This window comes from Uranotaenia lowii, chromosome 2 (assembly GCF_029784155.1).
Source record: "Uranotaenia lowii strain MFRU-FL chromosome 2, ASM2978415v1, whole genome shotgun sequence".
NCBI classification, from domain to species: domain Eukaryota; kingdom Metazoa; phylum Arthropoda; class Insecta; order Diptera; family Culicidae; genus Uranotaenia; species Uranotaenia lowii.
The window spans coordinates 348,387,729-348,402,606 of record NC_073692.1 but is presented as its reverse complement, the minus strand read 5'-3'; the positions used below and the strand labels follow the sequence as shown (position 1 = coordinate 348,402,606).

General features: G+C 39.9%; 2 protein-coding genes across 3 annotated transcripts in view; one reads left to right on the top strand and one right to left on the bottom strand.

Moving 5' to 3' along the window:
* Positions 1–323: 323 nt before the first annotated feature.
* Positions 324–14,878, bottom strand: part of LOC129743614 (xaa-Pro dipeptidase) — a 92,539-nt gene continuing 77,984 nt past the window's right edge. For both annotated transcript variants that reach the window (XM_055735691.1, XM_055735692.1), the window contains exons 5-9: positions 11,673–11,734; positions 11,564–11,608; positions 759–1,473; positions 545–696; positions 324–484 (exon numbers count right to left, since the gene is read on the bottom strand). In XM_055735691.1, coding sequence (XP_055591666.1) covers positions 448–484; positions 545–696; positions 759–1,473; positions 11,564–11,608; positions 11,673–11,734 — 1,011 coding nt within the window. In that variant the 3' untranslated portion in view covers positions 324–447. The remainder of the gene's footprint in view (positions 485–544; positions 697–758; positions 1,474–11,563; positions 11,609–11,672; positions 11,735–14,878) is intronic.
* LOC129743611 (FAST kinase domain-containing protein 3, mitochondrial-like) lies at positions 1,642–4,182 on the top strand. The gene is made up of 3 exons (XM_055735686.1): positions 1,642–1,757; positions 1,820–3,059; positions 3,122–4,182. Exons 2-3 carry the CDS (start codon positions 1,902–1,904, stop codon positions 4,010–4,012), a joined length of 2,049 nt encoding a protein of 682 aa, XP_055591661.1. The 5' UTR covers positions 1,642–1,757; positions 1,820–1,901; the 3' UTR covers positions 4,013–4,182.

Sequence of the window (14,878 nt, the reverse complement as noted above, 5' to 3'; positions counted from 1 at the left end):
TCTATGTTCGTTTAAATTACAACCAACTACCGTTACAAATCTTTCTAAAATTTCTAATATTACCTTAATGACAAAAAATTCTGCTTCCCGCGTTTGATATTAAGCACATCTTTTCTTCTCATTAATTGATTTTGATGTATTGTAATTAATTAATTATCAGACGGCGAGTGTGCTGCTCAAGAATCCATACTACATAACAGTCTCATGAAAAGCAGTCACTCTCTGGAGCCACGACTTGAATACCACAAACGAGGCTGACACAAGATGTTCCTTTCGGGTGGTTCTGATTTCTTTATATGTCCTTATTTTGAATGAAAACAGCATTTTTAAATTGATAAGGGTGACGAATTTCTCTATTCAACTGTGTTTGGTTATACAAAATAATAATAAGAAAACATGTATGTTATATGGATATTGACCTCTTGGGGATCATAAAAAGTATGGTAATTATTTTGGAGCCATCCAAGCTTCGATTTCCTCGACCCTGTAGATTAAAATTGAATATTAAACTGGTGGGAGAGAACCAAAATTTCACAATACTCACGTTCTTGGTACCAGTGTGAAATTTTCAATGCCTGTCTTGGTAATCAAGACATCATCCTCGATACGAACCCCACCGAAGTCTCGGAAACGGTCGATTTGTTCTTTCACCAGGAACTTGCTCAGTTCAGGATCGGCGAAGGCTTTGTTTAGTAACTGAAAAAAAAGAAAATAAATTTTCTAATGTGGAAGTGATTTACTTTTGCAGATAATCTTACCGGTTCGATGAAGTAGCATCCCGGTTCGATTGTAAGATACATTCCAGCCTGCAGAATTCGAGCCGTGCGCAGACGATTTACACCTGGCTCAGTGCGACGTGTCGGGCAATGATCCAGGTAGCCCCCAACATCGTGCACATCCAGCCCCAAAAAGTGTCCCAATCCATGTGGCTGAAAGATGGCATTCAGTCCGGCCTTCATCATGTCGTCCACTTCTCCAACCAATAAACCGCCCTTCTTAAGCTCGCCTAGCATAACACGGTTAGCCAGACAGTGCATCTGAACCCAACATTCTCCTTCCTTGGCGGTGGCACAGACGGCATCCCGAGCAGCCAACACAGCGTTGTAGATCAACTTCTGGTCCTCAGTAAACTTTCCATTCACCGGGAAGCTACAAGTGATATCCGCAGCGTATCCACCATAATTGGCTCCCATGTCGAACAGACACATGTGTCCGTCCTCGATCAAACGATCGTTCGGAGAGGCAGCGTGTCCGTAGTGCAAAATGGCCGAATTGGTTCCGGCACCGCAGATGCACGTGTACGACACATGCCTACATCCTCCCACCTTGTAAGAATGGTGCAGAAACACCGACTCACCCTGGTACTCGTACCATCCCGGGCGAATTGCCTTCATGACTTCCTTGTGCGCATCAGACGAAACGCGAGCGACATAGCGCAGCACCTCAATTTCGGCGGGCGATTTGATGACGCGGCTGGAATAATAGAAAAAAAAATAATTTAAAAAAATTACATTGTTTAAAACGTGATTTAATAAATGTGAACCAGTCCAATTCTTGCATGCAAGTTCCTCCCAGGTTGAACACCCTGTTTTGTTTACCACCCACTAACGGTAGTTTTTGTAAAAAAGAAAAGCAACAACAATCTGCCTGACAGCTGCTGCATGTTTATTTTCATTTCAGTTCGATCAGCTGTGTTTGCGAAACGCAGCTTTTTTCCCTCTCCCAGTAGACGGGTTTATCGATCGGTGAGACAAAAGGTTGTGATAAGTGGTGCACTGCTCATTTGTTCCGAAAAAATAATCAAATTTCTTGCTTGCAGGTTCACTTTTTGGTGCTAAATAATGCGCTAATCAATCGAAACTGCTGAATCATCGGAAGACATTTGCAGATTAAAGATAGTCATGTCGCAGTGTATGCTACGGTTGTACCGTTCCGGATCCGGGCTGCAGTATTTGATGCCTGGATTTGCCCGTGCATGTATGTACAGCATCGATTCATCTGGAGGATCTGGAGAAGTCCCTCCTAATCAAGGTGGTTCCGGTAATGGTAGCGGACCAAGTAGCAAGGGCTACGTTCGGAATACCACCATTCTTGTGCAACAAGGTTGCGATATTCAAGAGCTTCCGGTGGTTGTAAGGAAAGTAGCTGAAGATGAATTCGTAGCCCTTATTTCAAATAAGGTAATAGACAGCCAACCAATCGAAAAGAAACCCGACAGCACTGATGAGAAAGATAAATCAAATGCCATTCAACAGCAAAGCGAAATTTATAAATTAATTGAGGCGTGTCATACCGCGCAAGGAATTTTTTCCGTCCTGGAAGGCTTGAATGAAAAAGAAAAGACTCATGATGTAGCTACCAGGGCAATAGAGAAAATCCTTAAAGTCGAGAGTTTGTTAGAACTCAAAAATTTAGAAGGAACGGCACACTTTGAAAAAATTGTTAATTGCATTGTGTACCAAGGCGATAACAAAACAGTGCTGGAAACTTTGGACAGCTTGCGTAACTATATGGAAATGGCAAAAACAATCGACATGCTCGGCAACGAGTTGGTTTACCGATGCTCAGAAAACAAACTTTCGGTGGAGCAATGCTGCGAAAGCATCGAGTGTCTCACGCAATGTAAACGGAATGAAATGGTTGAAAAGTTTTGGAGTGGAATTGCGGACCAGGAAAAGCAGATAGACGAGAAAAATATTCACTTGGTTTTCGCAATATTACCCTATTTAAAAATTAGTCGCCGAGCTGTGCTGAACGTGTTGGAACGACGGATTCCAGCTGTTTGGTGGCAAATGACCGCCAACAGCTCGATTGATGTGTTACAATCACTCGAGGCTAGTAAATTGTCACCTTTTCGAGTGACTCAAACCTTGGGCCGATGGCTTAACACCAACATTCATGCGGTCGGTGAAGACCAACTGGAGGCGGTTTTAGATTCCTTCACCAATCTCAGCTACACGGATTCTCAAATCGAACGAGCCTTAGAACGCTACATGAAAGCAAAGGGGATTAAAGTTACCTCACAGAGCCTAGTCGTCACCATTTTAAAGCATTGTCAGGTAATTTACACTAATCCCATATATCTTAACACCTTTCTGAATCAGAATTTGTTATTTTTCAGACATTTCAACTGAGGAACCCGCATATCCTGAACTCCTGCAGCGAATTTTTTATTGCCAATCACAAGAACGTAGATCCTGGCTATTTGAAATCACTTCTTTGTCCTTTCGGAAACCTCGACTACCAACCACCCAACAACATTAAATTTTGGAACACGGCAGACATGTATCTGGATTTGAACTTCACCAAAATCCATCCAATGGACATTATTGACATCATGTTCTGTTACATCTGCCTGGAGCGATATCCGCTGGCCTTCGTGAATCGAATTTTTAATCCCTACTTTTTGGATGTCCTTCACGCCAGAACGCGCCCGGAACGAATCGATCGGGTTCGCGGTTTGCTAAAAGTATTCGACACAAGTCTAACGCTGGAATGTGCTGAGTACGATGGGCCACTATTGCCACGAGATCGATCGGCAAAAACGCTTTTCTACGATGGAAGGATCAAGCGAATCTGCAACTACATTACTCCGGAGCTGGAGGAATTGGCTGGTGGGCCGGATCGGATGACCAAGTACGTTATCCTGCAACACATGCCGCTCAATGAGTTGTACGTTGTGGATGTTATGTTTCATCCGGCCGGGATGGGTAACCTTTTCTCGCTCAACATAATGAAGGAGCGGGACATTAACGTTGCTTTGTTGGTGCACCTGCCAGAGTATTACAACAGTACCGGCGAGTATCTGGTGGGACCACAGGCTATGCGCATTCGCCACCTGAGGAGACTGGGATTGAAGGTGGTTACCCTAAGGTTTGATCTCTTGTACAAGCTCAAAATGCATCCTAAAGAGTTGCGTAAATATCTGATAGAACGAATGAAGCTGGCTATGGATGCTTTGCCGATAATTGCAAAAGGTGGAAGTCCAGAGAAGAAAAACGGCCCAAAGTAGCTTGACAATGTGATATGGTCTCAGTGTGGAGTTACGGAATCAACAAACTCCGTTCACTAAGATTGAAAAGACTGCATAATGTTCGTAGAAACATAACACTGTGTGTTTTTGTAGACACTAGAGGTAATATGTTTTAGATTTTAGTAGTCAAATAATTTGAACGTTGTTTCTTATTTCAGTTTCAATAAAACTGTTAAAACACATTTTGTTAGATCATCATTGCCTTTTTATGTTGTGAAAGTCTTCGAATTTAAAATTTTGTGGGTAGCTTCCCTTTAATATTAGGTCGAAACAGGTTCAGAATTTTGCATTCATTTGTGCATAGTGCATTTATCAAGAATTTGGCTCAGTAATCGATTTGCTCCCTAGTTTCTGTTGTCATACTGATTTTATATTGTAATTCTAAATTTCGGTTCAGTAAACTACTGCTTTTTACAGAAATTTCGGCTTAAAGCAGTGAAATGAAAATTGTTGAAAGAACCAACCCTGTTATTTGAAGACAAGATTAAACCTAAATATTATAACATTGGGCTTGTGATATAGCTTAGTTGGAAGTCAGTTGTCTCCTAAGCCGAAAGCCAAAAACATAATAAGCATTTATAAAACCTAATTAAATATTAACACAATTTTTAAATTTAGTTAAAAAAAAGAATCATGATAAGTGAGACTTCAGCTAGGAAAAAATCTAAAAACTCATTTCTATTAGTCTTATGAGAATGAGAAAAAAAGTTCCGATGCAGTCAATTATGCAGGTTTGTGGCCTCATGGGTTTGAATAAAAAAATTACAAAGGTGGCAGACTAGAAGAGGAAATGATGAAGCTGAACGGACTTCCCGTGATAAAAATGGATAAAGCTATGAGCAGTAAGTGAAAAATCGAATTAATCCTGCTGATGAAACTACTGCTTTTTGATAATCTGAAAATTGATTGAAACTATCAATAATCTTACGATTTAAGACATCTGTTATATATAAAAAAACAATTACTGCAGAGAGAAAATTTTAAAGCAAGCTTGGAGTTCTGCGCATTAGATAAATTGTTGAAGCACATTTACTGATCTAGTGATTTGAGATTTTTCTCGAAAGAAAAATTTAACCGGCGCAGTGGATTGAGACATCCACCTGAATAAAAGACATTCAGTAGATTGAGCCTTCTGCTAAAGAATAACTGTATGTAGTACCAGATTTAGAGATGTGGTTATGAAAGGGATTAAGCTTTCGGCTTCTGGAAAACGTATGCAAAACTTGCTTCTGGTGAGAATAATGCAAAAGATTGAAATTTTATTGACGGAAAATCGCGTTACGTTAAAAATGTTCGGATGTTTGTTTTATGCATTTGAACAAAAAAAAAAAAAAAAAAAAGAAATTATTTGAAGGCGTTGGGCTAGAGAAAGCTATGAAACTGAAATATGACTTCAAGCAGAGAAAGCTCTATAATTAAGTAAATTTTTCTAACGAGATCTTCTGACTGTTGATAATCTGAAAACATCAAAACTGATGGAAACTTCCGTTCATCTGCCAAAACTTAAGAGGATTGAGACTTCTACTTGATAAAAACAATGCAATTGATTGGAACCTGACTGAAATGAAACTATAAAGCGAGTTTGGATCTTCGCTAATTGAAAAATGATGAAGTATTCAGATTGAGATTGGCAAAACAATATGAACTTAATGCCCATTCCTGCCTGAAGAAAACTTCAAAGCAGAGGAGACCATTTAAACAATTTTGTTTATTTAAAAAAAAAAATTATGTTTTTAACAGGAACAGTTTGGAAAGATCAGTTATAGCATATATGCAGCGGCTTGGGATTTCTTTAGAAAGTAGTGTAAAGCGGTAGATTAAGACATCCGCTAAATAAGAAATAAAAAGATTTTTTTGAAAATAATTCAATGATTTTTGCTTATATTTTTAATAAAAAAAAGTTAGCACTTATTTTTTTCTGTTTGCAACATTTCATTCAACCGAAAAAAAATGAATGTAGGTGTTAATAAACGACGAAAGAAGAGATCAAAGCTTAAAAATATAGACATCAATTTGTGTGATTGGCCTTCTTGGAATCATGAGCTGTTCTTTCCAGCAAAAAAAATTGAAAAAGTAAATTTAAATTTTTTTTCTTATTATTTTTTCGATGTACATATAGTGAGTATTTATTGGAGCTTTTTTGACAAGTTTACAGTTATACGAAACACGAAACGGTCATTCGTGACATGGCTCAATACACGAAAAGGCGGCATGCGAAATTGGATTGCCACTAAATACTGCTCGTAGGAACGACAAAGACTCAAAAAACAGAGTATATTTTCCTGTAGATTCGGAAACAGTTTCTGAGAAAATTTTGTAGCTATTAACTGTTGGAGTAGGTCGATCTTAGTTGAAACTAATCACAGAAATCGAGACACTCCAATGTCATTAGCTTTAAGTTTTTTCAATCATTCGCAAATATAAATTCAATCTTTCAAGACGTGTTTCCATTAACTCTGCGGAACCCCATACTTCAAGAGGTTATAGGCCCAGTCAGGAAGATTTGAAGAACCGAAGATGTTTTCTGCAGTTGGAAGTTCTGGCGGCGGTGATGGTCTGAGCGCCTCAATCTCAAGTCTACCCGGAATCCAAAGGCTAACAGGGCGCCACAACTGGTCCAGTTGAAAGTTTGCCGTGCGTACATACCTGGAATTGGAGGAGCTGTGGGATGTGGTGAAGCCGACCGTTACTGACACCGGTGCGAGGCCAACGATTGATCCTAGAAAAGATCGCAAGGCGAGAGCGAAGATTATCCTGCTTTTGGATCCGATTAATTATGTGCACGTTCAGGAAGCCGAAACTGCACATGAGGTCTGGTCGAATCTGGAGAGAGCGTTTGAAGACTCCGGCACGGAACGCAAGGTTGGTTTGCTGAGAAACTTGATCAACACGAAGCTTGAGAACTGTGGTTCGATGGCCGAGTACGTTGATCGAATCATGCCAACGTCCCATCAACTGACAGGCATCGGATTTGACGTTAGCGACGAATGGGTTGGAGCATTGCTGCTTGCTGGCCTTCTCTCCGAGTACCGCCCGATGGTGATGGCGATTTCAAATTCCGGCATCGAGATCAAAGGCGATCTCATCAAAACCAAGCTGCTTCAAAAATGAGAGGATCCGGCAGTAGGTTCTGCAATCGTTATCAAGAACAACCGGAAGGAAGTTACCAAGAACAACACAATTCTCAAACCCAACCGAGAACTCATCATGAATCGAAGTCCCACAACGAAGAGCCGAAGGGTCCGAGATGCCAGGCGTGTTCGAAGTTCGGACACATTGCCAGAAATTGCCCGAAGAGGAACCGGAAAGGAGTCAGAAAGGACAACGCGTTTTGCACGGTGCTGTCGATGGTGGATCAAGCTCGAAATGGTGATTGATACTTCGACTCAGGTGCAACATCCCATTTAACCAATGACGAAAATCTGCTCGAGAATCGGAACCGAGGCAGTGGTACAGTATTTGCTGCCAATCAAGAAGCGATGGATGTTGTGTCCATCGGAGATGCGAAGCTGAAGTCACGACACAGCCCAGGTGAAATCAACGTTCGAAATGTCCAGTTTACTCCGGGTCTCTCGACAAACTTACTGTCCATTAGCCAAATTGTCGAGAACGGGAACAAGGTCGTCTTCGAAAACAACGGGTGCGCTGTTGTCAATTCCGACGGAGAGGTTTTCGCAACCGGAACGAAGGTGAATGGTTTATTCAAGTTCGATGGTCAGAAGTCCCATCTATCTTTGGCTTTCTCGTCCGGTGGAACTCAATCGATTTGGCACAGCAGAATGGGTCACCTACACATAAAAAGTCTGAAGCAACTCAGAAATGGCCTTGTATCCGGAGTCTAATTTCAAGATGATGATGGTGATGCGTGTAAATTTGTTCCCTTGGAAAACAAACCCGTTTGCCTTTCAGCAAAGACGGTTCACGAGGGAACGAGGTGCTCCAGGTGGTCCATTCAGTCGTTTGCGGGCCGATGGAGGAACCTTCGATTGGGAAGAACCGGTACTACATCACGTTTGTGGACAATAAATCCAGGAAGATCTTCGTCTATTTTTTGGCGACGAAGTCTGAGTCCGAGGTGCTACAATCGTTCCAGTCCTTCCATAGTATGGCCGAAAGACAACAGGGTTGCAAGATCAAGACCATTCGAACGGACAATGGAAAAGAGTACACAAATCGAGGTTTCCAAAGTTTTTTGGATCGACTTGGCATCAAACACCAAACAACCACCGATTACACCCCGGAGCAAAACGGCTTGGCGGAGCGAATCAACAGGTCTATCGTCGAACGAGCCCGGTGTTTACTCTTCGAAGCCGGTCTTCCGAAGCGCTTCTGGGCAGAAGCAGTATCCACATCCGTTTACCTGTTGAATCGGTTACCAACCAAGGGTCACACCAAGACGCATGAGGAAATCTGGTCAGGAAGAAAGCCGGATTTATCGGATTCCGAAACAAAAACGACGGAAATGGGACGCCAAAGCTGAAGAGTGCATCCTTGTTGGCTACGAGGAAGACTCCAAGGCGTATAGAGTGTACAACTTCAAGACACGCTCTATGACGAAAGTCCGGGATGTTACGTTTCTGGATGAAGGGAGAGCAAAGTCGTAATCAGCCAGGGTTCAACATCCTCAGCCGGTGTACATACAGCTGGACTTTAAGGAACCGGTGGACCAGCATCCTGCACGAAACGTTCCAGTTACCCCTGTGACGATGGTTTCGACTACTTCACGAAACGTTCCGAGGGTCCCAAATCGATGGAAGACATCCTTACCGATGACGAATCAGATGAAGAAGACCGACAACAACATCCTTCACGTGACGTGACTACTCCCACTGTGCTCCCCCCCCCCCCCCCCCCCCGGCACTCTACTTCAAATCCACCCGTGTCACAGGTGTTGAGGCGCAGCGGACGGGAGCGCACAGTTCCAGGCAAGTTGTTTGACTATTTGATTGGTTTCAAAGGTAGTATACCTGCTCGTGGAATTTCAGCTTCATCGCATGAGTCAAGCAGATCTGGTCGCCACAAACCAACTGGTGGTAACGCTCAGGCATCCGAGTCCAAGCAGGGGCTGGTAGTGACGTGTCGCAGTTCCAAACGAGCCAATAAATCCAAACGGTCAACAGGTGATCCCTAAACCCCCCGAGAGGCTCTTGGCGTGATGACGGCGATCGTTGGTCGGCGGCAATGCAGGAGGAGTACGACGCGCTGGTGAAAAACAGAACCTGAGAATTGGTCGATCCACCGAAAAGTCAGAAAGTCGTTGGCTGCAAATGGACGTACAAGACGAAACGGGACGAACGAGGAACCATCATTCGCTACAAAGCCCGCCCGGTAGCCCAATGGTTCACACAAAAGTTTGGATGCGACTACGACGAAGTATTCGCCCCGGTAACCGCGCCAGACTACCCTCCGCACGTTATTGGCCGTTGCTGCTAAGCGGAAATGGTGGTTAAGCAGTACGATATAAAGACCGCATTTCTCCACGACGATCTTGAGGAGGAGATATACATGCGGTAACCATCCGGATTCATCGCAGAAGGAGCTGAACACAAGGTGTGCAGACTGAGGAAAAGCCTCTACGGTCTGAAACAAGCTGCCAGGGCATGGAATTCCAAGCTGCATTCCGCGCTTTGCAAGCAGGGTTTCCAGCGCTGCAAAGCGGATGTCTCTATCGGAAGGTAAAGGACGGAAAAGCCTGTTACGTGCTGGTGTAAGTTGACGACTTGGTAGTAGCCAGCGAGGAAATTGAGCTTTGCGCAACTTTGATTGCTGCTTTGAAGAAGCAATTCGAAATAAGTGAGCTCGGAGACATCCATTACTATTTCGGAATTGAGGTTCAGCGAGACGAGAAAGGCGATTTCTTCGTGGACCAGCAGCAGTACATCGATCAAATCATTCGAGAAACGGGTATTGCTGTGGATGCCAAGGATTCCAAAATTCCGTTCGATCCGGGATATATCAAACAGGAAAGGAAGGAGGCGCCGTTTTCCGATAATGAAGCATACCAGAAGGTAATTGGTCAACTTCTCTACCTTTCAATCAACACCCGACCAGACATATCAGCATCGGTGTCCATTATGAGTCGCCATATCAGTTGCCCCACGCAAGGAGATTGGAACGAGGTCAAAAGGGTAATCCGCTACTTTGGTCTTATTTACATTTAACTTGAGCAAAATAAATTAACCTTACAAATGTTATCATATTTTTCCAATCTAAGCTTAGAAATCCGAAATTTATATTGACATAAAATATTAAAATTTTGGCAACACGTACAAAATTTAAAATAAAATCTGTGAATCTGTATGTAGGGGAGATGGGGGCATAATGGCCACCTTAAGGAAAACGGTTATTTAACCATAGAAAATAGCTATAATATGGAGGTTACATTATTGTTTCGTGTACAGACACTTGAAAAGCCTATTCCCTAACGGACTGAAACGTAAAAAACTAGATGAAAACGTTAAAAAATGCATTTTAAAAAATTTTGCCAAAAGCTGAAAACCAGCCACTGTGGAGGCATAATGAGAACCCCCCCTGAGGCAGTATGAGCACCATTAATCAGAGCAAGATGTGCGTTTTTGCCGGGGAATCTAGCAGCGAATTCAATTCGATGAAGTCAGGTGAGTCGTAGATTCATCAAACAAAGCAATAACAAAATAATCTAGATCTGTTTGTAGTATACAAACAATTCACGCACGCTCATACATTAAGTGCTTTGTTCGGAGGATGATGCTACTAGCTGTAAAATGGAACAATAAAAAAATCGATCATGAATTGTGAATGGAAAAAAATCACCTCGAACAGAAATCTAACTCTAGTCTTTTGATTACCTCTCCGACACCTTACCAATAGGCTAAATTGTCGGATGAAAACTAGTCAAATCAATTTTAATTCGCTGCTAGATTCTACGGCAGAAAATGCTCATTATGCCTCGATAATATGGTGCTCTATATGCCCCTAGTCAACAAATTTAAGTAAAAACGTGTTGCAAAATTGATAAAAGTGAAAAATCAAAATTTTTTTGATGGTAAAAATTGAGAAACAATGTGTACATCATGTTGCAGTGCGTACATTATAGATCAAGGTTATTTTAAGATCATAAGAGCTTATTTCGTGGTGCTCAAAAATTATAATATTCTCGTAACTTGAGAACCAAGCTAGTTTTTTTTAAATATCTCTGTAAAGATGATAAGGAGATTCCTTTTTTTGTAAAAAATTAATACTATAGGAAGTACGAAACAAATCCTCATGAAAATTTATTTAAGAAAATACGCACTTTCGTAGAAAAGCGTAGTTCTCATTATGCCTCGGGTGCTCGTTATGCCCTCATCTCCCCTACTGTGACACAGATTTTGTGATCAAAATTTAATCAAAATTCTGGTACCTATTTTTCTGTGATTTCGGCAACCTTGCATGGCACAGTGGATTGAGACTTCAGCATAAAGAAAGTGTACGTTTTCTGATGGTAAAGTAAGTAAGTTAAAAGGATTGTACCAACAAGTTTTAGGACAGATGAAGAGAATAAAAACTTACCATTCGGCTATAACCGGAAATAGAATGTCCGTGTCGATCACGTATCTGTTGGGATTAAAAGTTAGGCATTTTAGTCGAAAGTTACATTCTGGAAACATTGAAAGCATACTTTTCAATTCCTTTGAAGAACGCTGGCTTAGCCTGCAAGCCACTATCCGTATTAGTTCCGCACTGTAATTAAAAAAAGGATATTAATTTCAATTAATCTGATGAATGTGCTACTATGAGGTTTTTTAATTATTTATTTCTACGATTGTATAGATAGTGTAATATTCCCTACAGAAAGGTATTAGATTGAGACTGCTGCAAGTAAAAAAATGGTAAAAGAATTAGAATAATACTTCTAATGGAAGAAGATGATTAAGTCACATCTGAATTAAGGAAGGCCCATTGAGACCAGGGGTGTCAGGTGTCCTGATTTTTCAGGATTTGTCCTGATTTTCGAGAGGGCGTCCTGATTTTTCAAAAACGCTTGAATTGTCCTGATTTTTTAAAAATAGCCCTTCAAATGTCCTGATTTGTCCTGATTTTTTAAAAAATATCCATGTTATAACTAAATTGATTGTTAAATGATGAGAACATAAAACAAATCTTAAATAAAATAGTTTAACCAGTTTAACCAATGATAATCTTTGATTCAAATGATATTTAAATGATATTTTTGGAAATTAACTCCAGACCAGCCAAGCTAATTCTCGCTTCAGTTGCATAATTTGAGGCGTCTTCAGCACCTATATTTCGCCTTTAGTTATGCAAACTGAGCAGAACTGAATGTTATTTTCACCAATTTAGTGATGTCCTGAAAAATCCTGATTTTTTTCTTCCCGGTGTCCTGATTTTTAACTAAACGACCTGGCACCTCTGATTGAGACTTCCTGCTCTTGTAAAAACTAAAAGCTGCGTTCAATCGTAAGTAGCGATTGGTTTCGACTAGTTTCTGTCAAGTGGTCGTTGTTCAACGGGCTCATGTTTTGGTCGAAACAGGTCTGGTCGTTGTTCAACGGAGCAAGTTGAAATCGATCGAAACTAGTCGAAACCGATCCAGCTCGAAAGCAGGATTCATTTCTACCACACTAACACACATGCAGCGTGTGTGTCAGACAGAGAGCAAGTTTTTGTTTCGTTCTCGCCATTTCATTTTCGTCAAGTGCTCTGGATGTTTGTGTCGTGACTAGTCCTTTACTTTTCACGTATACATTTCATAACATTTTTATTTTCCCATTTTTATTTCAATTTAAATGTTTTAATTTCCGCTACGAAAGCCATCTATTCTTTTAAAGCTCTCTCTATAGACTGACTCGGTATGCTAATAAGTCTCTTCAAGCTCTCTTTTTTTTATCGAAGACCTTCTAGCGAGAGTATATGACTCTCTCTTTCAGACTTCGTTTTTTTTTGACATTCGTCCAACTTTCTGAACGGACTCCATCAAATAGCTAATTATGTTTTATGAACAATTTCATTCAACTTGATATATATTCATTAGCCATTAGAGCGTGTCATGTTTGATTGATTTATTATTTATATGCACACTTAATATTCTCTACATTCGTCTCCTCCTGTACTCTCATTTTTAAATCAAACATAATATACATATTTTGAAAACATACTGTTCACATATATAAGCATACCAACAATTGAGCTTAGAATAAGGTAATTCTGGAATTATGAAATGTACACACATTTCCTTGTAAATATTGATACTTTTCATATAAACTACAAACTTTTCCGCTCCCAGGCTAAATTATACATTGTGTTCCTATGAAAAACATAACTACACACTCAGAAAAATACTATTATGTCTATCATAAGATTCTCTTATAAAGTGGCGCCATAAGAAAAATCTATGAAATTCACAAGATTGTCTTATGAAGCGAATGAATTCTTCAGATGAACACCTGCTTCAATGAGAGGTTGTTGCTTTTCATAAGAGGGTCTTATGGAAACAGAAAATGTTAGCTTTAATGAGAAAATTTCGAGATAATTATTGATGTTAAAAACATTCAATCTATTTTCTGGGTTATTTGTTACATATTACTTCATGATAACTATGAGCAGCACATCAACGCTCGATTCTAACAGTCATTCCGCCGCACCCCGTCCCCTTATCCTTTCCGCCGGCGAACATGCTGAAAGAAAACAAAAAATCCTGTATAAGTTTACAAATAATTTAACGCTCACAAAAAATAAACTTACCCTTTAAAATAACAAATTCACTTATAACTTTAAAAACAAAACTAGTGGCTCCACAACAGGTTAGTACTTAGTATGTTGACGAAAAAATGACTGATGGAATGAATGTGTTCATTGTATTTTCACAATGCTACTTCTTCTATTTTTCATAAGAACTTCGTATGAAAATTGAAAGAATTTCATAAGACTCTTATGAAAAATTATTTTGGACGCAAAAAAGTGGTTCATAAGACGCCTCTTATGAAATTTATAATAAGATTTCCTCTGAGTGCATGTTTTCTTAAACTATTGCTGTTTTTTTTTTGTTTCAACTAATCAAACCATTTTTATTATTCAAACCGTTATTCAAAGGTCGAACTTACCTCTATGGAGGTTTGCTCGAAATTGATCATTTATAAAGTACCTTATAAGAATCAGTTATCAGAATAACAATTCGAACGTTTCACTGCACGCTTAGAAAAGCTTTATCAATTTCCCTGGTCGAAATCTCCAAAATTAAACAATAGTTTTAGTTAACAACTTGTTTGCAAAGACTTGTTACCCTGTTGAGACTTATGTTATTATGTCGATTCAAATATTCAGACTTTATGAAATTGTTGTAAGTATGTATGTTGATGAGAGTTAAATCAATCTTTTATAACTCATTAACGACCGTATCCTATCTACCAGACTTGTCGTATGAATGAATATCTTAAAATGATAAAAAAATATACTGTAATTACTTATATCATTTTTACAAAATCTAAAGGTCGTTTTTTTATCGATTCCACCCACAAGGGATTCTAGAATCCTATATTAATAAAATAATGTCACACATTAGGGACTGTCATTCCCCGTAATGACCTTAGTTTTATTTTCAATTTTATCGAATTCTTAGTTTATCAATCTTGGGGACTTTTTCGTAATCCCTACCGGGACTTTTTTTTATCACATACAACGATTCCTCCCACAAGGGACTGTGATTAACCCTTATGGGACTTTAGAATCCAAAAAATGTTTTTAAATATTTCCTCACATTAGGGACTGTCATTCCCCCTAATGTGTAGGCTTACCAGATGTAGCTTTATAAAAAAGAGTACACATAATTGTTCTATGAAAAGAGTACTTAAGAGTACAAATTCGTTT